Genomic DNA, 24,916 nt, shown 5'->3' with positions numbered 1-24,916 from the left:
TTTTATTCATTCGAGACACAGAGATAGAGAGAGAGAGCATGAGCAGGAGGAGAAGCAGAGGGAGGGAGAGAAGCAGACTCCCCGCTGAGCAGGGAGCCTGGTGCGGGGCTCAATCCCAGGACCCTGGGATCATGACCTGAGCCGAAGGCAGATGCTTAACCATCTGAGCCACCCAGGCACCCCTAAATATTTCTTTAAGCTTCCCTACGTGAAATGGTAGCTTAGCTATATTTTCTACATACACGTGTCACAACAAAATGCTAGATTATAATAATTGCCTCTTATTTTCCCTATAGTTACAATTCTGTCATAAATATAATTATCCTGGGTTATCTCAAAAGCACAGTGGGTTTTTTGGTTTAGTTACAAGCATAATGTTGATGAACTCTGCTAAAGTTGTATACAATAGGATAATTTAGAGATTTTTTTGATCTTCTCTCCTCTCCCCCTTTCAGGGACTTACAGACACGGCTCAGACAATTTACGAAACCGCAGCTCGAGAACACGAGAGCAGAGGGGTCACTGGTGCCGTGGGCGAGGTCCTGCGCCAGATTCCTCCCGCGGTGGTGAAACCTCTGATTGTGGCCACGGAAGCGACATCAAATGTATTAGGTGGCATGAGAAACCAAATTAGACCAGATGTTCGGCAAGACGAGTCACAGAAATGGCGCCATGGGGAAGACTGATATTTCAGACGCGATTCTTTATGGAGAGAGTGAGGGTAGAAGTAAGGAGCATAGCGTCCCGTTGGCAGCTTTAGAGGGTACTCATTTAATTTTATTGTGCTCATCTCAGGAACAAAAGCATTTCTTAGTTAAATAATTTAATATCAAAGCAACATGCAACCAAAAACTTGTGACATTGTAGGGCTAGTTTAGTACTTGCGTAGAGAAATGTTTGGTGGTTAGTGTCAAAAGTTCTTAAGCGTTTGCTGCCAAGTGAGTGGAATGCTTGCTATTATTAAAATGGCTGTGATTCTCCTTGCTATGGATGAGAGATCATTGGAAGCCTCCCGTTACAGTACAGAGTGCTCAGAAACTTCGAAAGTGCACTTTGAAAGCACTATTTATGTTGCCCTGAGGAGAGTTGATTTTTCTCAAGGTTTAAAAAGAATCACAGCTTCGAAACTTTCACTGAGAATGAGAGACAGAAGCTACAGGGAAAGCAAAGCAAATAGGATTTTAATATAAATAACCCTGAGGAATAAATAACCTAGTCTGTTGGATTTAGTGTCCGTGCACTTGAGAACATTATTTCCATTCCCTCAGAAAATCTGTGGGCGTTGAGAACGTGAATGTCGCAGACATGTTCTGTTGTGTTGCACTTTATCGTGTGTGTGTGTGTGTGTGTGTAGATTAATACAAGTCATGTGATCTGTTTGTTATGTAATTTACAGATTTTCACAAAATATAAAGAGGAGTAAGACTGAATGTTTTTGGCAAAGGAAGCTAACTCAGATGTAGTAACTTCCATTTATTTTAAGTGTAAATGAAAATGTGCATTCTATAATGAACTGGGGCCCATATGATTGTTTATATGTTCACTTTTCAGCAGATACAGTGCAAGCTTTTAGGAATGTGTGGAAAGGGAGATTGGAAATGATTTTTACTTTTCTGAAATTAACCAAAAATCCTCCAAATATGCCCTAGTCAGCTATTTCGAAGTACCATTTTTACTTGGTTAACAGTGTACATTTTGATAACCTGTCAGGAATGAATAAAGTATTTTTATTTAAAGGTAAAATTGTTCTATGCTTCCATGAACATTTTGCTTTTTTTAGAGTATATTCATAGATGCAATACTTGGATCCATCCCAAAATATTTGGGAATACTTTCTCGAAACTGATTTTGGTTAATATCAAGTAAATCATTACCCAGGAGTAGGAGAAAAATTGTTCACAAGGACTCACTTTTTGACTTTAGGTGAATCTAGTAGAAAAAATGCAGGACTTTGTGTTCATCCACTGATGTGATGTGAATTTTCATTTTCTGAAGTGGGGAGAATGCCATTCACATGAATTTAGATTTCAGAACTACATTTCAGGTTGGGGTTTGAAAAATGATGTCGAATCGATTCCATTCTCTAGATTTTCTGAACAAGAAAGCAATGTAAGCCAAACATCTGGACATTTAAAATTTATGAAAACTGTGTTAAACAGCATTTAATTTTTGTTTCCTTTCTATTGCTGAAAAAACTTTAAAAAGGCACTGCTCACAGAACCATCCGTTACTCTGTCCCAATTAAATGGAGTCCATGCAGAATGTGATCCTGAGTAAACAGTAGCCACGCCCATGCATCATTGAGAAGGCTCAGCCGGCTTCGGGGGCACGTTCTGACCGCCCTGCTCACTGACCCCATGCATCCTTAAAACAGAACATATCATGTCTCTTATTTGTGATGATTGATTAAACTGCAAAGCCCTTGATCAACTTAAAAATATAAAATCTCTAATTTTAAAATACATTTTCCATAGTTACACTATTTAAGTTCAGTTAGATATAGTCTAGGGAGAAATAATCACCCTCTTCTTTGCACTCTTGAGTTGCAAATAGACCCATCTTTTGACAAATTTGGTTTGTAAATCCTAGTATAACATAGATCTTCATAATGTCATTTCCATGGTTCTCTGCCACAGAATCTGGGTTTGGGAACCAGAAACCTGCCTCAGAAAGGCCCAGTATCAAGGCTCTGTTCATTGCCAGTTTAACCAAGATGCTCTTTGAGATGTTTATGTAGACTGTATTTGAACACTTCTGCATTATTAAGTATCCTCAATTTTTTCTTTGTTAAAAATGTCTTTTCCAACCTTTATGTCACAGTGACACAGTAAGGAGAGCGTGGGGCAGGACCCTTGGGCTGCCAGATCTGCCCTCACTTGGCAGGTGACTTGGCCAAGGCATTAGATTTCTGTAAGTCTCAGCATCTGTCTGTAAACTAAGGGGCCCAGCAGAGATTTTTGGATGATCGTGTGTGTGTGTGTGTGTGTGTGTGTGTGGTGTGTGTGTGTGGTTTGGTAGACCCCCAGGCCTGTGACACCCCGGGCTGGGGGTGTTGGAGAGCATGGAGGTCACACCACACACGGGAGCCACGGCTCCCTCAGATCTTGGATCTCTGAGTACTGCATTTCTGAGTGGCCACCGGGCCTGTGTGGTTGACTTTGATGAACTATTCTGCATGGAGTAGACGACGTGTGTCCACATGTGGCTGCATGGAGGCCAAATGGGTGTTACCCCAGCGAGTCCGGGTGAGCAAGCCTGACCAAGATCCGTCAGCGAGTTTAAGACCACAGTGTTACAGAAGTGCGTGAAGACCACTTCATAAAGGCAGCGATACTTCCTCTTGAGCGGAGCTGATGTGCACCCCGTTTCCCTTCCTGTCTGTCCCCAGATTGCTGTTATTTGCCAGTAGAACATTCCCTTTCAATATCTGCCTTTTAGGACAGACGTAATACAGCATTTCTTCTGGACACAGCAGTAAACTTTCATTTTAGTGAAGTTTGGGTCCAGTTTGGATTCCCACTTTAAGCACATGTATTTCACATCAATATTTTTATAATGCAAGACTCACTTTAGGGAATCTTTCCAAGTCCCAGTGTGCCTAGAATAGCAAAAATACCAAAAACTGCTGTTTCCTGCCTCCTGCTGTGTCACTTTTAAATGGTATTAAAATATTTCCAGGAAAGGGGCACCTGGGTGGCTCAGTCGTTAAGCGGCTGCCTTCGGCTCAGGTCATGATCCTGGAGTCCTGGGATCGAGTCCCGCATCGGGCTCCCTGCTCAGCGGGAAGCCTGCTTCTCACCTCTCCCACTCCCCTTGCTTGTGTTCCTGCTCTCGCTCTCTCTCTGTCAAATAAATAAATAAAATCTTTAAAAAATATATATATATTTCCAGGAAAAATGTTTAGTTTTTAATCCTCTCCTGTAAAAACCGTGTTCTGTAGGTTTGGTGCCCTTGCTCAGTTTCAAAACCGTCTGGGCAACCCCGTCTGCTTCTGTGCAGGGGCCGCCGGCCCAGGGGCGTCAGGCCTGCCTCCAGTGTGCTCGGGTCGGGTTCTGGGCACTGTGTACTCTCCGCAGAGCGGGTGGACAGCAGGCCGTGTTGACTTGCAGCCATGTTAAACGAGAACGCTTCACTACATGGTTTCAGGGTTAACAACTGTCGTGACATTCACTTAAATTCTGTAGATGTGAAAAGCTTTGTGACTTTTTTTTTTTTTTAAGATTTTATTTATCTGAGAGAATGGGAGACAGAGAGCATGAGAGAGGGAGGATCAGAGGGAGAAAGCAGACTCCCCGCTGAGCAGGGAGCCCGATGCGGGACTCGATCCCAGGACTCCAGGATCATGACCTGAGCCGAAGGCAGTCGCTTAACCAACTGAGCCACCCAGGCGCCCAGCTTCGTGACTTTTAATCACTGGCCTTTGCTTCCATTTTCTTCCACCTGCATCGGGTAGAATTCCTCAGGATTGCAGGGAGGAGTGTGGCAGGGCTAGTGTTGGTGGTGAGCAGTCACTCCGTTTCCCCTCACATCCTCTTGACCTACTTAAGACATGAGGGCCAATGTCTGTAAAGTTCCTTGAGCTTGAAAGTAAGGGACTGTCAAAAGCAAAGTGAGACTCTTTTGTATCTGCAGACGCATCCATCCATTGGACATACCAGTTGGGATCAGATAGAATAAATCAGATAGAAATTTGAGTCTTAGGTTTAACCAGGAAGGCTACTTGTAGAGTGTATAATACGGGGGGGGGGGGGGAATCTTCTATCAAACGATCTTATTTCTGTTTATAGGGAGGTATAGTCGGTCTTTCCACAGAAGCCTAGTTGTGTGCTTCATTGCCAACTTCCTTTTTTTTTTTTTTTTTTAATTTATTTATTTGACAGAGAGACACAGCGAGAGAGGGAACACAAGCAGGGGGAGTGGGAGAGGGAGAAGCAGGCTCCCCGCTGAGCAGGGCGCCCAATGCGGGGCTCGATCCCAAGACCCTGGGATCATGACCTGAGCCGAAGGCAGACGCTTAACCGCTGAGCCACCCAGGCGCCCCGCCAACTTCCTTTTATCCCCGTGTTTTGGGACCATGTAGGCGCACCACCCCCTTTAATAGGCCTTGTAAGCTTACACGGGGAGTATTTTCCTCGATCCTGTTACTGTACATCAGACACAGAAAAGCTCTTCTAACACACCAGCATCGTGGGCTGTGTTGGGGATGAGAAATCTGAGTTTCAACAATTCACACTGAGAGGTCAGCAGTTTTCAAAAACATCAGGGAGGGTCCGGGATTTTTGCCTCCTGTCCCAACCATGGCCACCGTGGTTTCGAGCGTGTGGCTCAGTGGGAAGCGCCGGAGTGCGGGCTGCTGTGCGACTCGGGATGGCCGAGGGGGTGGCGGTGGCCTCGGTGACCATGGCGCCGGAGTTAGCAGCCCCCCCTTTAAGAAGTGTGTACACTTTGCTGTTTGACTCGCGTTCTGCATGCACGAAACGGCAGCTTCCAGCCTCGGGGTGGGTTTCCTAAGCAGCCGGGGGCGCAGGCCGCACTGGTCACTTCTCCACTGTGGACCGTGTGGTGGGGGCGGGGGGGCGCCGAGTTCGGCTCTCCTGCGAATCCCTCCCGACTTAACCTTGGACATGGAACTTAATCTCACCACAGTGTTGTATGCTCCTTGCTGAGTTCCCTAGTTTCCCTACTTAAGTTTGGATGTGAGTACTTTAAGAACACTACTGCTGTATGAGTCTTTTTGTGGAAATGTAACTCGTCCGTGTGACTTTGGAAAATATTATGAAATGGAGAGTACGTTTGAAGAAAATTAAAATATTTACTCTTTGGAGTTTGCTTTAAATACTATTGTCTTTCGCCAAGACTGGGTCCCACGGCCTGTACAAATCACTTCTCGGGGTGGGGCGCAGGTCTGTGGCAGATCCTGTTACTGAGACCCCGGTTCTGGTGACAGCAAATCGCGAGTCTGCCTGCCGCCCGTTTCTGAGCTGCACGGGGCATGTGATGGTAAAGCTTGCCACTCCTCCCCCCTGCAGGTGTTCGTCACTCTGTTCTCAGCCCTGCAGTGTGGACTTGCGGCAAACATACCTTCTCGTGTCGGTCTGAGGGACCTAGATAAATACCTGCTAAGTCTGCTCTATATGGGAATGTTTTTACTTGTAAAAGAGATTTTATTATTTTTGGGGGGGTAGCAAAAAGCAAAGTTTATTAAGCGATAGCAAAGTGATAGTACAAAGCTCCTGAGGAGGGAGGGGGGACCCGAGAGGGTTGCCCTGAAAGAGAGATTTTAAAGGAGTACTTTTTTAAGATTTATTTTATTTTTTAAAATTTTTTGGCAGAGACACAGCGAGAGAGGGAACACAAGCAGGGGGAGTGGAAGAGGGAGAAGCAAGCTTCCTGCAGAGTGGGGAGCCAGACGCGGGGCTCGATCCCAGGACCCTGGCATCATGACCTGAGCCGAAGGCAGACGCTTGACAACTGAGCCACCCAGGCGCCCCTCTCCCTTTTTTTTTTTTTTTTTTTAAGAATTTAAACATTTAATTTTTTGGCAGAGACAGCGAGACAGGGAACACAAGCGGGGGAGTGGGAGAGGGAGATAAAGGAGTACTTTTAAAGGCAGTGCTTTAAAAGGTTTTGAAAGGACGGGTGTGTGAAACCACTCAGCTATCAGGGAAACATCAGGGCACACTTCACACATGGCTCTTGTGACGGAGGGATAGGAACCTTTGTGGGGTGCTCGCTGCCTGCCGGGTGTCGGGGTGCGTGGGTTCTTTTGTAACCTCAGGGCCCCTCTGAGAGGCAGTTGGTGCAGTCCCTGTTTTCCAGAGAAGTCAAGACCCTTGCTGTGGTCACGTGCTGTGACTCCCAAACCCCATGCTCATCCTAGGACATCATTTAAGGGGAACTTGCACAGTTGTCTGAATTAGTGAAAGCTCATCACTAATTAGGAAACTAAGAAAGGAATTTTGCTGAAAGATTAAGATTCACGATTCTTAGAATGCTTGAGCCTAAGGCAAGAACAAACTTGCTTCTCCATCTCTCACCTGCATCTCTAGCCCTGCTCCCCTCTCCTGGCTGGGCACCAGCCGCTCTTGTCCTTTGGTTCTGCCACATCCCTGTATCCAGGGGTTAGAGATCTTTCTTTTTCCTTTTTTTTTTTTTTATGATGAAGTTCAGGCCCCACTCAGCACCAACTAAATAAGAATCTGCGAATGGGGCTGAGTCAGGGTCTCCACACCTTAGCAATTTTGACATTTGGGGCTGGTTAATCCTTCGTTGGGGGGCCGTCTTGTGCATCGCAGGATGTTGAGCGGCATCCTTGGCCTTACCCAGTAGAGGCAAGTAGCACCCCTCCCCAACTGTGAAAACCAAAATGTCCACAGATATGGTCAGATGTTCCCTGGGTGGCAGAATCCACGTGTGCAAACCGCTGGGCTCACAGCTCCCCTGGGAAATAATGTGCCTCCTGGAGCGAGAACAATGCCGAAGAGCCTTCCCACATTCCTTTCCAGAATGCTCTGCCTGTTTCCTCCTTGTTGCAACTTAAAAGGTTACCATTTTCAGACAGGGCCAGCCACCCTACCTACCTCTTTATTCTCCATTATCGCACACATTCCTTTAAACTGTGGTCCTGCTCTCCTAAGTCCTCACTGACTTGTCTCAGTGTTTATTGCCTGACACCCTCCGTGAGGGCAGGGCGCACACACACCTGCCCACCTGGCGCCTGGCACAGGGCCTTGCCCAGAATCAAGGCATCGGGGCCTAGTGAATGAATGAATGAGTGAATGAATGAATGAACCTTAGCGGTCCTATCGTCCTACACAGTCACTTTGCAGTGAGGATGTCAAGTCCAGAGAGGCAAAGTTATGTGCCCAAGATCACATGATTAGTACTTGAAGATGTCCTTTATTCAATGCAGTTTTACTTTCTTGGTTTTAGCAATATGTAAGGATACTAGTACATCCATAAACATAAAGTGGGTGAAAACCCCGTATTCAGTATTTACTCTGGGACTGCCATGCTCAGCACTCCTCCCTGTGGCATTCACACTCAGCCTCAGCCGGGGCCCTGGCCGGGAGCAGACGGCCCCCTGGACGACCGGCAGGAGGCCATAAGGAAGGGACTGACGGGGCCTCGGCGGGCAGGGCCGGGGAGACCACGGCTACCTTGGAGCTTCTTTCACGTTCAGCTGTGGGTCTGTCCTGGGCCTCCCAGAGTCAGTGGTGATTTCTCGCCTTCTGAGAAGCCTCTGGAGCAACACTAAGACTCCTTGCAGGCCCGCAGGGACAGAGAGGGAGAGATGCCCAGAACCTGCAGCCGAAGGAGGGGCCGCCTGACCAGGGTGGTGGCCTTGCATGCCAGGAAGTAAGCCGAGGGGCCAGAGAAATAAATCCCACCCTCAGGCTCCTACCCTCCCATCTGCTGCTGGAGCCCCCGAGGGGCAGATCAGCGCCACCCAGCCCTCGAGCATCCTCTTACTTGTATTTGTGCTATTCTTTCTGCAGGGGACAAAACTGATGCTTAGAAGTGACCTGCCCAGAGCCACACAATCTGCTAGTCAAGGAACACTCGTCACCAATGACAGATGAAGCCCCCAAACCCAGCCGCTTTTCATTCTCCTGAAGTCCAGTTGGTGCTCCTCAATACATGGCAGCTCTCCTCAAGTGGGGATGGAGGAGCCCAGGCCCCCGCTATCTTGTAGCTCTGCCTCCCCTGGACAGGGTGGGGGTGGGGGTGGGGAGGAGGACAGCCTGGCTCTGGCGACGTTTGCCCACGAGCTGTAGGTCAGAATCCTGCCACGTGACCACACCCAGCCTGAAGGGAACCTGCTGTTGCAGCCTTGCTGTGTGTCTAGGAAGCGAGGAAGTGGTTGGTGAGCGCCTGGCCAGACTGCTACGTGTAGCTCATAATTTGGAATTTGCATCCAGGAATGTCTGCAGACCCACACTTAGCAGCACCCTACTGGAATTACAGGTAGTTTCCCTCCAAGACGATTTGCCACCTACCAGAGTTGGAGCTTCCCCCCGCCCCCCCCGGCTTGTTTATAGTCCTGAAAGCAGGCCCACCTGGAGCAAATAAACTCAGCAAACAAATTTGCTGAGTAACGGGGCAGGATGGTATCATGCAGCGGTCCTCACAACTTGTCTGCATACTGGAACCACTGGGGGATCTTTTGACAATGCCAAAATTCAGGCCACACCCACGACCAATTAAATCACAATCCCTGGGGCGTATTTATGAAGCTCCCCAGGTGACTCGGGTGACTCGTGTGCAGACAAGTTTGGGTACCACTGGTACAGTGGCTAAGAATACAGATTTTAGACAGGATGCCTAGGGCTGAATCCAGGCTTCAGTATATGTTAGCTGTGTGGCCTTGGGGAAGTTGTTTAACCTCTCTGTGCTTTAGTTTCCTCCTCTATAAAACAGGATAATATGGTTGTCATGAGGATTGTGTGAGTTAATGCATGAAAGTGCTTAGACTGGTGTCTCACACACTGTATCATGTGAGCGTTAGGGGTACTTACTGTTTCCGGAATGCTTACTGTGTGCCAGGTCCCAGGCGAGAGCTGAAAGACGGCCCCTTGCTCTTGGGGAGCTCAGAACCCAGTGGGAAGACAACGATTAGACCCAGCTAATCATTCCAGCCATTTGCCCCTTATAAAATGGAAATCAGTATGTTTTGCTCCTGAGAGATCAAGTGATATTTCACAAAGCCGAAGCAGAAACTGCTCAGAGCAGTTTTAGACTTGGAATTCCTGCTTCCGAAGACCCCACCTGGTCTCCTTTCCCTCGGCCATGCAGGCTTCCTGCTTCCCTGGCGTTAAACACAGATCTGGGGAAGCCTGGGGCTTGCTGGGGGAGCCGGCTCCATTTTTAGCTGATGTTCAGGATTGCCTAGTTACAGGGAAATTTGACTTGGAGGGTACATCCTGGTTAGCATTTGGAAATAAAAGTCAAAGAGGGTGCTGGGGGCAAAGTCGTTGGGGCTTGGGGACAGCCGAGAAAAGCGAACACTACCACGTCCTTACCGTAAGAATTTCTAGGCTATCAGCAGAGGGCAAACCATTCTTTTTTTTAAAAGATTTTATTCATTCATTTGAGAGAGAGAGAGAGAGAGAGAGAGAGAGCGCACAAGCAGGGGGAGAGGCAGAGGGAGAGAGAGAAGCAGGCTCCCCACTGAGCCAGCTGGGAGCCAGAAGTGGGGCTCGATCCCAGGACCCGGAGATCACGACCTGAGCCGAAGGCAGATGCCCAATCATCTGAGCCACACAGGCGCCCCAAACCATTCTTTTAAATTTAGATCCCATTGAGGAATAAAGGAAAACATGGCTGCTTGGTGCAAAGTATAATTCTGCTTCCAAAACCCTAACGTGAGCCTTTGTCGGCCCAGATGTGGCCCAATTATTTTTAGAGTGAGGGAGACCTCAGGGCTCTGACTCCCAAATGCGTTTAACATGCGGTAAAAGTTAAGCGCCATCCCCCTCCCCATTCCCTCTGCTTTTAAAAATCAGTTATCAATGTTACAGCTCCACACTCAGAAATCCCCCCTTCATTTATGACGGGCACCCCTAAAGCCAAATAATCACCTCTCTTCTCCATTTCAGTTTAAACTCAAGTTTTTCTTTTAAGACTTTCCCCCTTCAGAACATACTATTGTCTTCAAAACCCTTTTTAATTCTTCTTACAGGCTTTCATTTTGAAAGCCGTTTTCTCAGCCTTTGTGTCCTGTTTGCGGGAGTTTTAGCCACTCTCCATCCCAAAGAGTGACCTTGAGTAAGTCACTTAACTTTGCAGCATCTCAGTTTCTCCGTGATTTATCCGTCGGATAGATCCCAACAAGGGGAAACACCGAGTCAATGATGCACCCATTTACGGTGTGGGTGTCTGTTGCCAATTTTCCTCTTGTAGAAGTGGTACCTACTAACATACGCCCCAACAAAATTAATCATTAAAACATTTTTTATTATTTTGAAGAGACCTTTAAACAACCGTGTCCCAGAGAAATCATTGCCTTTTCCCATTTCTATGTTCTGTTAAGCTTTGGAACCTGTGTGTTGTAACCCTTTTAGGGCTTTGGAAATTTGTGCAGAATCCTCTGTGGGGAAAGAGCAATCCTCCACGGGGGCCAGCAGGGGGCGCCCGCTCCCTTCCCGAGTGGAATTCAGCTCGGCAATGGCCCCGCGCCGAGCCGAGCCCTCCAGCAGCAGCGCAACTGAGCCTGCGCAGAGTCAACCCTTCCCCCCGCCCCCCTACTTCCTCCAAGTTCCGTGGGAAAGTTTGGGCGAAAGTCCTCTCCCAGCCCTTTCGCCAGGCTTGTCTGTGGCAGCGTCCTCTTCGTCGAGGACACTGCTTAAATTAAAAATAAAAATGTCATTTAATTTCACATCTGATTTCTCCCTGTAAACACTCTCCTGGGTGGTAGCTCACACCAGGGCCCCCTCTCAGTCCCTGTGATACTACCCCTGGGGGAGTTGTCACAACAGGCTGGTAAGGGAATATTTGGGGCATGAGATAATATTCAGGTAAAGGTCTCTGGTGGTTTTTCCTGCAGGGGTATCTAAAGGTGAGCCTGCAACAGAAGCCTGTTTAAGCTTCTGTGCTGGATTCCTTCCTCTGCTGGAGATGCAGGCCCCAGCCCCCTAACCCTGCCACTCAGGGCTGGGACGAGGGCGAGGGAGGGGCATGGGCCTTGGGCACAAAGGTAATCAAGATAAACAATAATTTAATGCTATGTTCTTAAAAAAAACAAAGCCCACATGAATGCACAAACATCCATGATGAACAGAACATCAGCATTTTATTTTTATTTTATTTTTTAAAAGATTTTATTTATTTGAGAGAGAGAGCACAGCTGGGGGCAGAGGGAGAGGGCGAAGCAGAATCCCCGCTGAGCAGGGAGTCTGACTCAGGGCTCGATCCCAGGACCCCGAGATCGTGACCTGAGCTGAAGGCAGACGCTTAACTGACTGAGCCACCCAGGCGCCCCTTTTCTATTTTTTAGATAGGTAATACCTTTATTTTTAAAAGTAAGCTCTATGCCCAACATGGGGATCGAACTCACGACCCTGAGATCAGGAGTTGCTTCCTCCACCGAATGAGCCACCCAGGTGCCCCAAAACACTAGCATTTTAAATAAAGATCTGACCCTGCACCTCCAAGCGCCTATGACGTCACCCTTGGCCAAGTCCTGTTGGACCCCGTCTTTACTTTCAATGTGGATACCTGTCCATTATGATTGAATCTCATTCTTCCCTTCCTTTGCTCCCCTTTCCCAACCTCACCCCTCCACCCACCCCACGGTCGGCAATAGGATGATGGAGGGGAAATTTGGGACTTTGGGAGAGGGCCCAGGCGTTGACTGGAGGAATTTATTGTTAAACACTGGGGAATGTTGCCGAAACCAATTGTGATGAGTTGCTATAAATACTGTCACTATTTGGGCTGGAGGAGAGACGGCTGTGATGGAAGGAGCAAACACTGGCCATGTGTGCAGTGCAAGCCAGAAACGGTTCTGCACGATTCTGTATGCTTGGCTCTTCAATCACCCCAACTGTCGTTTGTGCGGACCTCCCTCTTTGACACCACCTCTCAAGTGTGTCCGCCTCCAAGCCTCCCTATGTCCTGCTCTCCTGACACCATGGCTTCTCCCCTTCCCTTCGTTCAATCCTTCAAGCCTGACGGCCCTCCACCTCCAAGAAGTCTCCCCAGACCACCAGCCTTTCCTTGAGGCCATTGCTGAAGAACTAGATCACATGAGCTAAAAGGTTGATGGGCCTCTCAGTTGGGGGTGGGGGTGATCTTGCTCCCACAGGACATTTGGTAATATCTTGGGACACTTCGGCTGTCCCACTGGGGCAGGGCTTCTAAGATCTAGCGGTAGAAGGGAGAGGGCTGAGGTGCTGCTAAACATCGTATGCGGCCCCAGGCAGCCCCCACAGCACAAAGAGCTGTGTGGCCCAAAATGTCCGCTGTGCCAGGAAACCCGGAATCAAAACTTGCTAAGGTTTTACTTCGGGTTTGGTGAGAAGTCTCTCAGGAATCAGGTTTGCATTTCACCACTGGGCTTTCGTGTTTTCGTCCAAGGAGTGACGGATGTTTGGAATTTGAGTCCCTCGGAGTGAGGGTTGGGCAAGGTAGTGGGAGCTGGGGTTGGAGGACACTGTTTCCCCGCCTGAGCTTGGAACTAAGTGGGGCAGTCAGGAGTCAGCAGATGGAGGCCACATGTCACCTTCATGACTGAGGAAGGCTTGGTGGGTGATGTCACTTCGATGTATGGCATCAACAGGCTTCTTAATTCTGAACCCCAGAATCAGGCCAACTTACCCACAAGGCCCAGGCAGTTCAGGCCATTTCCTCCACTGAGGCAGAGCGTCTAGCGCTAAGTTGACCTCATGGCTGAGAGAAGACCGGTCTGTGGACAAAGTGGGAATGGGGGAAGGCAGCGAGCTCTATGGGCTCAATTCTTGTTTTGAAACCAACCAGTCAGGTCACTTTTCTTCCACAGAGAGGAGTAAAGAGTGGGCAACAGGCCAGGGGCGTAGGGAGCTATCCTCAGTGGAACCCTGGTGGGTCAGTCAGGAGGGGAGGGGTTCTGCTGTGTAACAAACATCCCCTTACGCTCCGTGGCTCACAACCACCGAGGTTGAGTTCTCACTCATACTGCGTGTTTCATGCAGGTGAGGTAGGGGCTCTGCTCTTCTAGGAACTTGGGGGTCCAGGCTGATGGGCCACCACATCTTAATGACACCACCTTCTCGACACAAGCCTTCAGGGTTTGCTATAGCAGAGGAAGAGAGAATTGCTTCTGCCTCGAAGAAAGTCCAAGTCCCCCGGCATTGGCCAAAGGAGTCGAGAGGACCACTCTCAGCCTCCACAGCACGAGGAAGTTCAGTCCCCGCTTCCCAGAAGGACAGGAGGCCTGGAACTGTTGCTGGACCGCAGAAATGTCCTTACAGGAGAGCGAGGATGAGGAATGGCCCGCCCCTCCCCTCCCCTCACCCCGTCAGCACCGGGCAAAGGTACTTCCATTCGAAAGACAGGGTGTTTGGGACGCCTGGGTGGCTCAGTCGCTTAAGCATCCGACTCTTAGTTTCAGCTCAGGTCGTGATCTTAGGGCCATGAGATCCAGCCCCGAGTCAGGCTCTGTGCTTAGCGCAGAGTCTGCTTGAGACGCTCTCTCCCTCTCCCTCTACCCCACCCCCCTCCTTCCCCCTCAAATAAATAAATCTTTTTTTTTAAGATTTTATTTATTTATTTGACAGAGAGACAGTGAGAGCAGGAACACAAGCAGGGGGAGTGGGAGAGGGAGAAGCAGGCTTCCCACAGAGCAGGGAGCCCGATGCGGGGCTCAATCTCAGGACCCTGGGACCATGACTTGAGCCGAAGGCAGACGCTTAATGACTGAGCCACCCAGGCACCCTAAATAAATAAATCTTAAAAAAACCCAAACACAAGGTGTTCTTAGGAAGCACTTTCTGGGGAGCCATGGTACAGGTGGAGAGGGCTGGACAGAGTAGGGGACCTGGTGCCTCATCCAGACTCCTCATCAGTGTTGTCACCTCGTGTGACGGGGCCAAGCATTCTGGGTCTCAGGTCTTCCATCTACCAACTGAGCAGCTTGCACGCGATGACCTCTTCCACGTCCTGTGAACGGTCCGAGAGGACAGTGTCTCATTGTCTTCTGCGCCTGCGCCTTGCACAATACCTGACCTGTATAAAGCCTGTAGTAAGTGCAATCAAAGCAGTGGGCAATTCAGCCGCTCTGATTCTTAGATTGGGGAGGTCAGATTCAGGGTGCTCCCCAGCCTGCCTGCATCACACCTAATCTATCAGGGATTTTTAACTTATCTGAGGTCGTCTCTGTGCCTGCTGCCCCCTCCTGCTCAGCCTCCAGAAGCAGAGCTGTCGGGTCATCCACTGATCACAGATGCGTGTGGGAACGCAGCCAAGACCTGCGGAAGAACCATCAGCAGAACCCAGCCCGTGGGGTTGACCACAGAGCTGTGAGCTAAGGTGGTTCTAACTCTCTAAGTTTGGGGGCGGTTTGTTTTGCAGCAACAGATAGCTGATAACAACCCCAGGCCATCATCCATATCCCACATATTCTCATGGAGTGATTGTTCTAAACTGTGGGTCTGAACTTGACACTCCCCTGTTTAGAGTCTCTGTGGACTCTTGTGGCCTATAGGGAACACCGACCTCCAAGCCTCGCGATAATTCTTCCAGCCCTTGATCTCACTGGGTCACATCTTGGGTGAGGCAAAGACTGTGGGTGGTTAACACCCTCATTGTCCTATTTAACTTCAAGACCCAGCTTGGGGTCACATCCTCTGTTACTCCCTTGTTTCTTGAACTCCTTCCAGGCAGATTCTATCACCCCGGGATCACACATCTCATACTGAGAAATGACTTCTTTTCCTATTGGCCCCCCTGCTTGCAGTGAGCTTCTCAAGGGTGGGTGTGCCTTGGGAACAGGGAACCCACCGTAAGCCAGCTCTGCCTATCAGAAAGTTCTTTCCTCAAAGTAAGCTGGAACGTGTTTCTCAGGATTTTTTTCCCTTTGGTCCTGCTGGGGTCACACTAAATACATTTTTTCCCCTTTCTCCATAGGTCTTTGCTTCTTCAGGAAAGCCCTCTCAGGCTCTCACTGTGTCACGAAGGTTATGATATTGAGTCCCTTTGCCAGTCTGATCCCTTTCTTCTGAATGAGCCAAGAGCTGGAACACAATACTCTTCATGTACCCTGTCCAATGCTAAGCTAAATGGGCTATCACCTCCCACATTTTAGATGCTATACTCCTATTAATATAGCCCAAGAGCCAGCAGCTTTTTCAGCAACCACTGAGCTCCCTGTCAAGGAAAAGCCTGAAGTATCTTCCCCTCGTACTTGCTGAGCCCCAGCTCACCCTTCTAATACCCTTCTGTCTCCTGAAGCTCCTGAAAAGTGGGCCTGTCTTCCTGCTCATTATCTTAAATCCAGTGCCAGGCACTGGGAGTCTGCCACCAGGAAGGCAACTCCAGTGGTGGGATCCCTGGCACTCAGGCTTGTCCTCTGACCTCACAGTCTGGTAGGCATCCCTGGGTCTGGACAGAGCCCTGCCCCAGGAGTCCAGCTCATTGGGTAACCTCGGGAAAGTCTCTACCTATGCCTGGGCCTCAGCTTCCTTAACTGTAAAATGGAGGGGTTCAACTCGATGATCTATATGAGAGATATATATATATATATGTATATATATATATATATATATATATACACTTTTTTATTAGATTCACAGAGAGATCCTTTGTACTCTTTACTGAGTTTCCCCTGTGACGACATCATGTGTACGTATGGTGCAATGTCACAACCAGGAACATTTTCAGATTCTAGCCAGATTGGGCCAGTTTGACACATACTCATTTTAATTTAGTTTAAAGCCTTTTCTAGCATGTAGGAGAAAACTTCCTGCTTGCTCCTCATCAAGCTCGTGACTCATCTCCAGAGGACAAGAACCTGCCTGTGTCCATTGCAACACCCAGGAGTCTCCCCGGGCTGGGATTCGGGAGTGTGTAGCGCTATTCAGAGCCCACGATGGATGGGGTCATGGCTAGGGCGGGGGAGTGGGGAGAGCGGCCGTGGACTGACATAACAGGCCCGCAGCTGGGACTGGGTTGGAAAAGAAGCTCCATGTCTCTCCTTTGGCCCTTCTCAGACAGAAAGTGGGAGCCCACCTGGGTGCTGGAGCCAGCGCTGCTAGACCATGGGCTCACTCATCCCTCCATGGCAGGTGTTAGCCCTACAAGGTGAGGCTTGGGGCTGGACCCACGTGTGAAATCCTCCAGGTTGAGCACATCTCCCAGATCCATGCAAATTCAAAAATTTAATCTCTCCCGCATCACTGATCCTTTTAACCAAGGCAGGAATTTCTCCCTCTGCAGAAGAATACTTGACCTTGTCAGTGGAAGGACAACAGAGCCCTCACTGTGGGCTGCCGGCTTCTCTCCCCACAGGGCGGCAGGCCGGGCTTCGGTGTCGGTTACACCCGTTCCAGAAATCAGGTGTCGGGCTCAGCGAGACCGCGCGGACAGCCTACCGCTGGATAAGGCGTGTGAGCCCGTGTGCTCTAGATGGTGGGATCGTCTTTTGCAACCCCTAGAGAGCATTTTTATAAGCCACAGCTTGAGTGCAGGGGGCTGAGAAAGCAGCAAGGAGGACATTTTCGGGTCAGTTTGGTCTGAGCAGAGGAGAGACTGGGCATTATCTTTCCTTTCCGATGCTCTACTTCTGCCCAATATTCCTGTCCTGGCCACTCTGTACAGGACTTTGCTCCCGGGATTCCTGCCCCGGCGTCGGTGTTGGGAAACGAGCGAGCTGGTGCCTCTAGCCTCTGCTCCTTGGGAGGGGGCTGTAGCCGCTGGAGGGGGGCCCTGCTCTCAGCGCCAGAGAACTGGTGTCCTAGGGGGGTACCCAGAAGTCAGCGCCACCAGGGGGCCCCTCCTGGGCTCCCAGCGCCCACGGCAGTGTCTGGCATGGACTAGAAGCTCCGTAAACATCTACCTAAGGAAGGAATGCAGGCTCCGTGTTGCTAGATCCGATGATGCTCAAGGGAAGCCTGAAATCAGGATTCTTAGGTGGAATTTAAATATTGGTCACCAGCTCAAAAATAGTTTTTTTTTTTTTAAAGATTTTATTTATTTATTTGACAGAGAGATAGAAGAGCACAAGCAGAGGGAGTGACAGAGGGAGAGGGAGAAGCAGGCTCTGCACTGAGCAGGGAACCTGATGCGGGGCTCGATCCCAGGACCCTGAGATCATGACCTGAGCCAAAGGCAGACACTTAACCATCTGAGTCACCCAGGCGCCCATCAAAAATAGTTTTTTAAACACTGTGCGATCTAAATTAAACACATGGGCCAGCTGGAGCCTAGCTTGTTGACTTAAATCCCTGCTCTCCGGGGGCTGGGGCACTGACCGCAGGGTGGCCATGGCCCTTCTGCGAGGGTCTGGCGGCCCAGCCCCCGCCGGCCTCTTAGATCCCATCGGTAGGCTCCAGGAACACCGGCTTCCTTGCCCTTTCTCCAATGCACCTGCCTGCCTGCCTGCAGGGACCCTATGGGCTGTCCATCCCCCGCCTCTCCATTCCTTGACTGCCTGGTCACCAATGACCTTCTCCTTCCCTCGATTCCAGCTGCCCGATGCCACGGCCACACAGGGGATGGAATGTTCTGTACAAACACTCTTACTCCGTGGCCTCAACCTCCTATTCTTGTGCTCTGGCACCTAGGTGCTCCCACTGCCCCTGCTCTGTAACCGCATCCCTGTCACTCTGTCTCCCTCACCTCCTAAGTTTATTCCTTCTCTAATTCAGCCAGTTTCCATAGTCGGACCAGTACTCCCAACACCCTTAAATGATGGCCGTCCTCTGGCAAAACCTCAGCCCTGGAGATACCCCACTGCCTGCTTGTTTGGGGCCCCGATGAGCATGGCTAGAGTAATTCACGCAACAGATTAATGCCTTCTAGCTTCAGCCGGGCCCTCCCTGCTTCCCTCCCTGCCCTTGCTCGTCTTGTCCTCCTCAAGCCTCAAACCCTCTGTGACTGCCTTGTACCTCACCTTCCTTCATCCTTCTCCCTCCCAGCCTATAAACCCACCCGCCTCTGGGTGGAGCGTGTTTCTTCTTTCTGGAACGCACCTTTTTCCTATTTGGTTCGGACAACTGCTTGTTCTTTGGATTCAGCTTATAGGTCCTGTCTCTTCCTCTGGGAAACCCTCCAGACCCCTCCCCTCCCAGCCGCCCATCCTGGGCGCCCTTCTCTGTGCTCAGAACACCTCTTCTCACGTGATGGGGCCAGTTACCCTGCTCTCTGAGTCTCGCCGAGCTCCTTGAAGGCAGATTTTCCAGGTTCACCACTGGGTCCCCTGTGGCAAGAAGAATATCGAAGCATTAACAGTTTCATAAATACTCTTTCATGCGTAGTGCCCGTGTTCCACCTGCATGTCCTGGTTATGCCTCTGCCAGGTCTCCCTCCCCTCCCTCCACGCATCCAGATTCTGCCCTTCCTGAAACTCAGCTCCCCGTTGACTCGCTTCAGCATGCCTCTCCTGACAGCCCTTTTCCCTCTGAACACTCACGGTGCTGGATACAGGGCGTGCTTCTGCGATTTCTTGTTTTCTTTCTTTTTTTTTTTTTATATTCTAATGATTTATGCAAGTTCCTCGTGGATGGGATCCTTAGCTCTATCATCTCTGTATGCCTAGCTGTTAGCCTAGAACCTTTTGGATGGGCACGTGGCAACGTGCACAGAGACCCTTACTGGAAGTTTCCCGTGGCTGCTGGAACAAATTAGCCCAAACTCGGTGACTTAAAACAACACGACTTTATTGTCTACTCTTTCTGGAGGCCAGACCTCTGAAGTCCGTCTCAGTGGGCTCAAGTCCAAATGTCTGCAGGGCTGCTTCCTCTGGAGGCTTCAGCGGAGAATCCGTCTCTGTCCCTTTTCCAGCCCCTAGGGGGCGCCAGCAGCCCCTGGCTCCGGGCTCCCAGATTCAGTCCTGCTTCTGCTCTCCCATGGCCTTCTCTGGCCACTTCTCTTTTATCAGGACCTTTGTGATGACACTGGACCCACTCAGATAATCCAGGATCATCTCCCCATCTCGAGACCCTTAGCTTAATCACATCTGCAAAGTTCTCGTACCATAAAAACACCCAACAGTTTCCAGGGACGAGGTCCTGGCCATCTGGGGGGTGGGGGCGGGTGGGGAGCTCATTCTGGAGCCCACTCCAACAGCATCTATTATGTCTGGAATCACTGATGAGGAAGCCAAGCTTCGTGACTCCCTGCTGTGTTTCCTCTGCCAGAAATGTTGGAGAACGTCTGTCCTGTGGGGCAAGGACCCTGGAGGAGGACTCCGGGCGGTGCATTGCTGACAAAGTTCCCAGGCCTTGGTCCTTAAAGCCGGCCCACGAAGACGTAAATCACCCGGTTCAGGCAGCTGTTGATGAAAGCGAAGAAGTTGGCATACTGCAGCCCCAGGTCGATGAAATCCTCCCAGAAGCAGCCTCGCAGGGCCCGCACCTCGTACAGGAACTCCAGGAAGGCGAAGAAGTGGTAGGGGGTCCAGCACACCAGGAAGGCGGCCACCAGCGCGAGGATGAGCGCCGCGGCCTTGCGGACCCCCGGCCGCCCGCGCAGCGAGGCCAGGATGTGGCCGTTGAAGAAGACGAGGGCGGCCAGCGGCAGCAGGAAGCCCAGCACGTTCAACTCCACCATCCTCAGCCAGGGCCAGGCGGCGCCGGGCTGCAGCAGCACGCAGGCGCAGGAGTTGTTGTGGCGCGGCGGCAAGGCCACGGTGGAGCGGAACAGGAACGTGGGGACGCTCAGGGCGCTGCCCAGCGTCCAGATGAGCAGGCAGGTGGCCTGGGCCCGCCGCCGCCGCCGTCGCTGGCCGGCCACCGGGTGCACCAGCGCGCGGTGGCGGTCCCGGCTGATGGCCACCACCAGGAAGATGCTGACGGACAGATTGGCCTTGATGACTCCATTGCCCAGGCGGCACAGGGGGCCTCCGAAGGCCCAGCGGAACCGGTTGGCGATGTTCTCCGCCCAGAAGGGCAGGCCCGAGACGAACACCAGGTCGGAGGCGGCCAGGTTGGCCGGGTAGATTTCCGCCACGCTCAGGCGCCGCCGGGGGAGGAGGAGGACCGACAGCACGAAGAGGTTTCCCAGCAGGCCGCCGACGCAGATGCCGATGATGAAGGTCGGTAACACCCCGTGCAGCACGGCCCAGGCCTCTTGAGCGCCGTCACAGGACGTGGCATTGGGGGGCGAGAGCTGCCTCCGGTTCAGCGGCAGGAACTGCAGGAGGGTCCGGGCCGTCATCCACAGGGACCTGCACTGAACGGACGCAGCGTCGGGTGGGCGACCGCCCACCGAAACCCGCTGGCCGCATCCAGCCCGCCCCGCGGGTTTGGAAAACCAAGTTTTCTTGGCACACGGCCACACCTGTTCATCTACGTATTGGCCGAGGCTGCTTTTGTGTGGCAGCGACAAAGGCTGCGTGGCTTGCAAAGCTGCCAGTATTTGCCGTCTGGTCCCCTTGAGGAAAGGTTGGCCGACCCCTGGTATAGAGGAAAGGACTAGGGCTTTGAAAACCGGGTCTGAACCCTGGCACAACCACTTGGTGTGGGCCACTGAGACCCACTGACTTTTATTTTCCTTTTTGGAAGTCGGAGCTAATCGTATCCCTCTAGTGGGATTGTGGCCAGGACTGGCCATAGGATCTATGGAGCGCTGGCGTGGTTGCCTGGTCCAGAGGAAGCGCTCAAGGGAAGGGGCTGATTAGCCTTATTATTATTTTTTTAAAGATTTTATTTATTTAAGAGAGAGAGAGCATGAGAAGGGGGAGGGTCAGAGGGAGAAGCAGACTCCCTGCCAAGCAGGGAGCCCGATGCAGGACTCGATCCCGGGAGGATCATGACCTGAGCCGAAGGCAGTCGCCCAACCAACTGAGCCACCCAGGCACCCCTGATTAATCTTATTAACAACCACATTATTGGGGTGCCTGCATGGCTCAGTCCGTTAAGCGTCTGCCTTCAGCTCAGGTCATGATCTCAGGGTCCTGGGATCGAGCCCCGCATCGGGCTCCCTGCTCAGCAGGCAGCCTCCTTCTCCCTCTCCCACTCCCCCCGCTTGTGTTCCCTCTCTCGCCCTCTCTCTCTCTCTCTCAGGCACATGTGTGTGCAAATAAATAAATAAAATCTTAAAAACCAGCCGCATTATTATTGCTAACAGTTTTGGCAAACATTTAATGAGCACCCTCTTTGTGCCAGCACTTTGCCAGGTGCCGGAGATACAGGGAACAGGACACAGCCCCCAACCTGCAGGCGCTCACTGCCTAGAGGGGATGCAGACATGGAGACAGTGGTCGATGACCTAAGAAAGAATCAAGAAGGGCTAGAAAGAGGTACAGCCAGTGGGGATGCCCACCCATGGGGGTCGAGACCAGCAGGGTGGACGACATGGGGGCGATGGTGGGAGGTTTCCAGAACGAGGAGGTTCTCAAGCTGGGCTTGAAAAATACAAATAGTAAAAGAATAGCAGCTCACACTGATGAAATGATCTCTATCTCCAGGCACCATTCTAAGACTTTCACATTTAAATTTTTTTTTTAAAGATTTTTATTTATTTATTTGACAGAGAGAGAGACAGTGAGAGAGGGAACACAAGCAGGGGGAGTGGGAGAGGGAGAAGCAGACTTCCCGCTGAGCAGGGAGCCCGATGTGGGGCTTGATCCCAGGACCCCGGGACCATGACCTCAGCCAAAGGCAGACGCTTAACGACTGAGCCACCCAGGTGCCCCCCCCCCTCTTTTTTTTTTAAAGATTTATTTATTTATTTTGGAGGGAGGAGGGCAGAGGGACAGGGAGGAGAGAAGCAGACTCCCTGCTGAGCACAGAGCCTGGGAGTTGTGATTACCTAGTTGGTGTTTAAAGCCACAAACTGGATGAAATCACCAAGGGAGAGTGTGGACAGAGAAGAGAACAAGGTGCTTGGCCACCAGGGGGCAGGTGAGTGGGCAACACGGGGGATTACGGGTTGGGTGGCTGTGGAGTATCTGTGGCTTGTAGGAGCTCTGACCCAGAGCATACAGAAGAGTCAGGATACTCTTGTGTTGTCAACTCTTGCAGGGCACAAATCCACAACTAAATATTTATTTGGTTATTTGGAGATACTTTTTTTTTTTTTAATTCTTTTTTACGTAGGCTCCATGCCCAACGTGGGGCTCAAACTCACGACCCTGAGATCAAGAGTTGCATGCTCTACCGACTGAGCCAGCCAGGCGCCCCCTGGAAATACTTTTAAATTTTGCAATATGCCCTTTCTTGCAGTGATGAGCTAAAAATTGAAAGCAATGAAAATTTTAGTAGTGAGCTTCTGTTTCTCAAGGAAGTTGGTGACGAAATGTGCAAGTTGCACAGAATGTTTGCTGATGTTCACATCACTGGGGGGGGCTGTAGCGATTTCACTGACCACAAGAATGCCTAAGACACAGAAGCTGCCACTTTAGAAGTTGGTACTTTTAAAAGATCTGCCCTAAGACACTGATTGCACCCATGGAAGCATGGCTTTTCAACTTAGACCAAGCAGCTGTTCTGCAAATTAATTCAGCTGATTTTTGGTTCCAGTTTTTCTCCTACACAGACAACAGCGGAGGTGGTGGCTGATTATGGGGCAGTTTTGTAAGAACACCACAGACGGGGAGTTCTTGGTGCCAGTTTGATATCAGTATCTTCAGATTCTTCCACTAGAAAGATCAGTCTGTGCCAATCATGATCCAATTCACGGACCCAAAACCAAGCTTCTGGAAGTTCAGTCTGGCTGAACGGAACAACGGACTTCTGGGAAATGTTATTCTAAATAACATTTTTTGAATAACATTCAGTTTAAATTGTTTACATTGGAAATAGAGTTATATTTTTGTGATGGTAATACAAAGACAGATTTTGCTGGGGCATGGTGTCCTGGTAACAGTTACATTCTTACTAAATAAGAGACCAATGAAATAGAAATGTACTTTGAACAGGCCACAGTGCAAACACAGTTTATAATTTCATGCAAATATGTTTCAATAGTCTACCAATTGATATGGAGATGATAGGTGGCAAAATTTAGAAAATTTAAAGACGTACGCAGAGTTATTGAACCACAAGCTTTTTGTAGTGAAGTTGACGGTGAATTAAAAAAAAACAACAACAGCAACAAACCCTTCAGCATGTATTTCTTTTCTTTGTTGCCCATCATCAATCAATTTTATAAGACCTTGAGGCTAAATGCCTGAAAGTGTTACTAAGCTGTTTGTTAAAAGAGAGCTCTACATTTTTTGAATTTTGTTCCGAATCCACTGGAAATCTTTAATCAAGGTGTTCAAAGAACAGAGCACCAAAACATCCCCTTTTGCGTGTCTAGCAGATTGTAATGATAGAAAACGAAGCTATTTTGCAGACAATAAAGGAAATGTGTTGCAAAAGGGAAGAAATACTTAAATCAGAGAATGAGAGCTCAGTGGCACACAAGATTTAATTTTAAAATTCTGTAGTGAGCTTTGGAATACCTGTTTGTGGGAAGAATCTTTTCAATTGAGTAAGTTCATGTTCTGTACAGAAATGGGACAAAATTGAGAACACCTACCATTCACAGCATCTAAGTTTGACAAAGAGTTCAAAAATTGTAACGACAACTTATTTGTAGAGTTGAATCTAGTAAAAATATTTGTTGAAGAAAGCCACTTTGAACTAAGGCATATAAAGGCATCACCTTTATCTGGGCTAAAATATTTACATCATTTTATATGCAAAGAGTCGGACTTGAGAATAGCCCCCACCCTGCAGAACTTGCTCAGAGCGTATCAGGCACCTGAGCACCTGCCCCAGCCACATTTTCTTACATAAATACGTTCTAGTCTAAGAGAAGGGTCAATTGAAGGTGCTAATTTAAATTTAGTAACTGTAAAATTTGAAGGCAAATATTTCAGCAAGTATATGGAACAATTAAAAGTAGTAAGACCAAGCGGAAAGAAAAATTCATTCTCCAGGAAAATGCCAAGGACATACCCAAGTCAGGCACGGATTATAGCCCGTGGATATGTACCAAACCAGTTTATTTTGCTTATGTTCTTTTTCATTGTTCAGCTCAGTAACATAAAAACTTTTATTTTGCCTTAATGTGTGTGGGTGTATATGTGTACTTAAAGACATAAGTATTTTTGAAAACAATTTTTTGACTAGAACTACTTTATAACTCCATCACTACAATATGGCCAATCTGTTGGGGTGTGTGTGTGTATATAGAGAGAGTTAAATACATCATATTTTGGGAAATAGCTTTGGACAAGAACTGCTTTATAACTCCACTACTATAATATGGCCATTTGGTTGTTTAAAACCAC

At 49.6% G+C, this 24,916-nt stretch overlaps 2 protein-coding genes across 6 annotated transcripts in view; one reads left to right on the top strand and one right to left on the bottom strand.

Annotated features, from left to right (window-relative positions):
- Positions 1 to 5,824, top strand: part of ATG2B (autophagy related 2B) — an 86,151-nt gene extending 80,327 nt beyond the window's left edge. For all 5 annotated transcript variants that reach the window (XM_045901482.3, XM_045901483.3, XM_045901481.3 and 2 more), the window contains one exon: positions 456 to 5,824. In XM_045901482.3, coding sequence (XP_045757438.2) covers positions 456 to 686 — 231 coding nt within the window. In that variant the 3' untranslated portion in view covers positions 687 to 5,824. The remainder of the gene's footprint in view (positions 1 to 455) is intronic.
- Positions 5,825 to 17,640: 11,816 nt separating this feature from the next.
- BDKRB1 (bradykinin receptor B1) lies at positions 17,641 to 21,431 on the bottom strand. Its single transcript, XM_045902030.3, is given in 2 exon segments — positions 17,641 to 19,926; positions 19,929 to 21,431. Coding segments are annotated over 2 exon segments (1,599 nt in total). The 5' UTR covers positions 21,247 to 21,431; the 3' UTR covers positions 17,641 to 19,645.
- Positions 21,432 to 24,916: the final 3,485 nt, after the last annotated feature.

Source organism: Mirounga angustirostris, unplaced genomic scaffold (assembly GCF_029215605.1).
Source record: "Mirounga angustirostris isolate CCGP_5_RB_7025 unplaced genomic scaffold, mMirAng1.0.hap1 SCAF_9, whole genome shotgun sequence".
Lineage (NCBI taxonomy): Eukaryota > Metazoa > Chordata > Mammalia > Carnivora > Phocidae > Mirounga > Mirounga angustirostris.
Note: the sequence above shows the minus strand (reverse complement) of the source record. Positions and strands in the feature narration are given on the sequence as shown.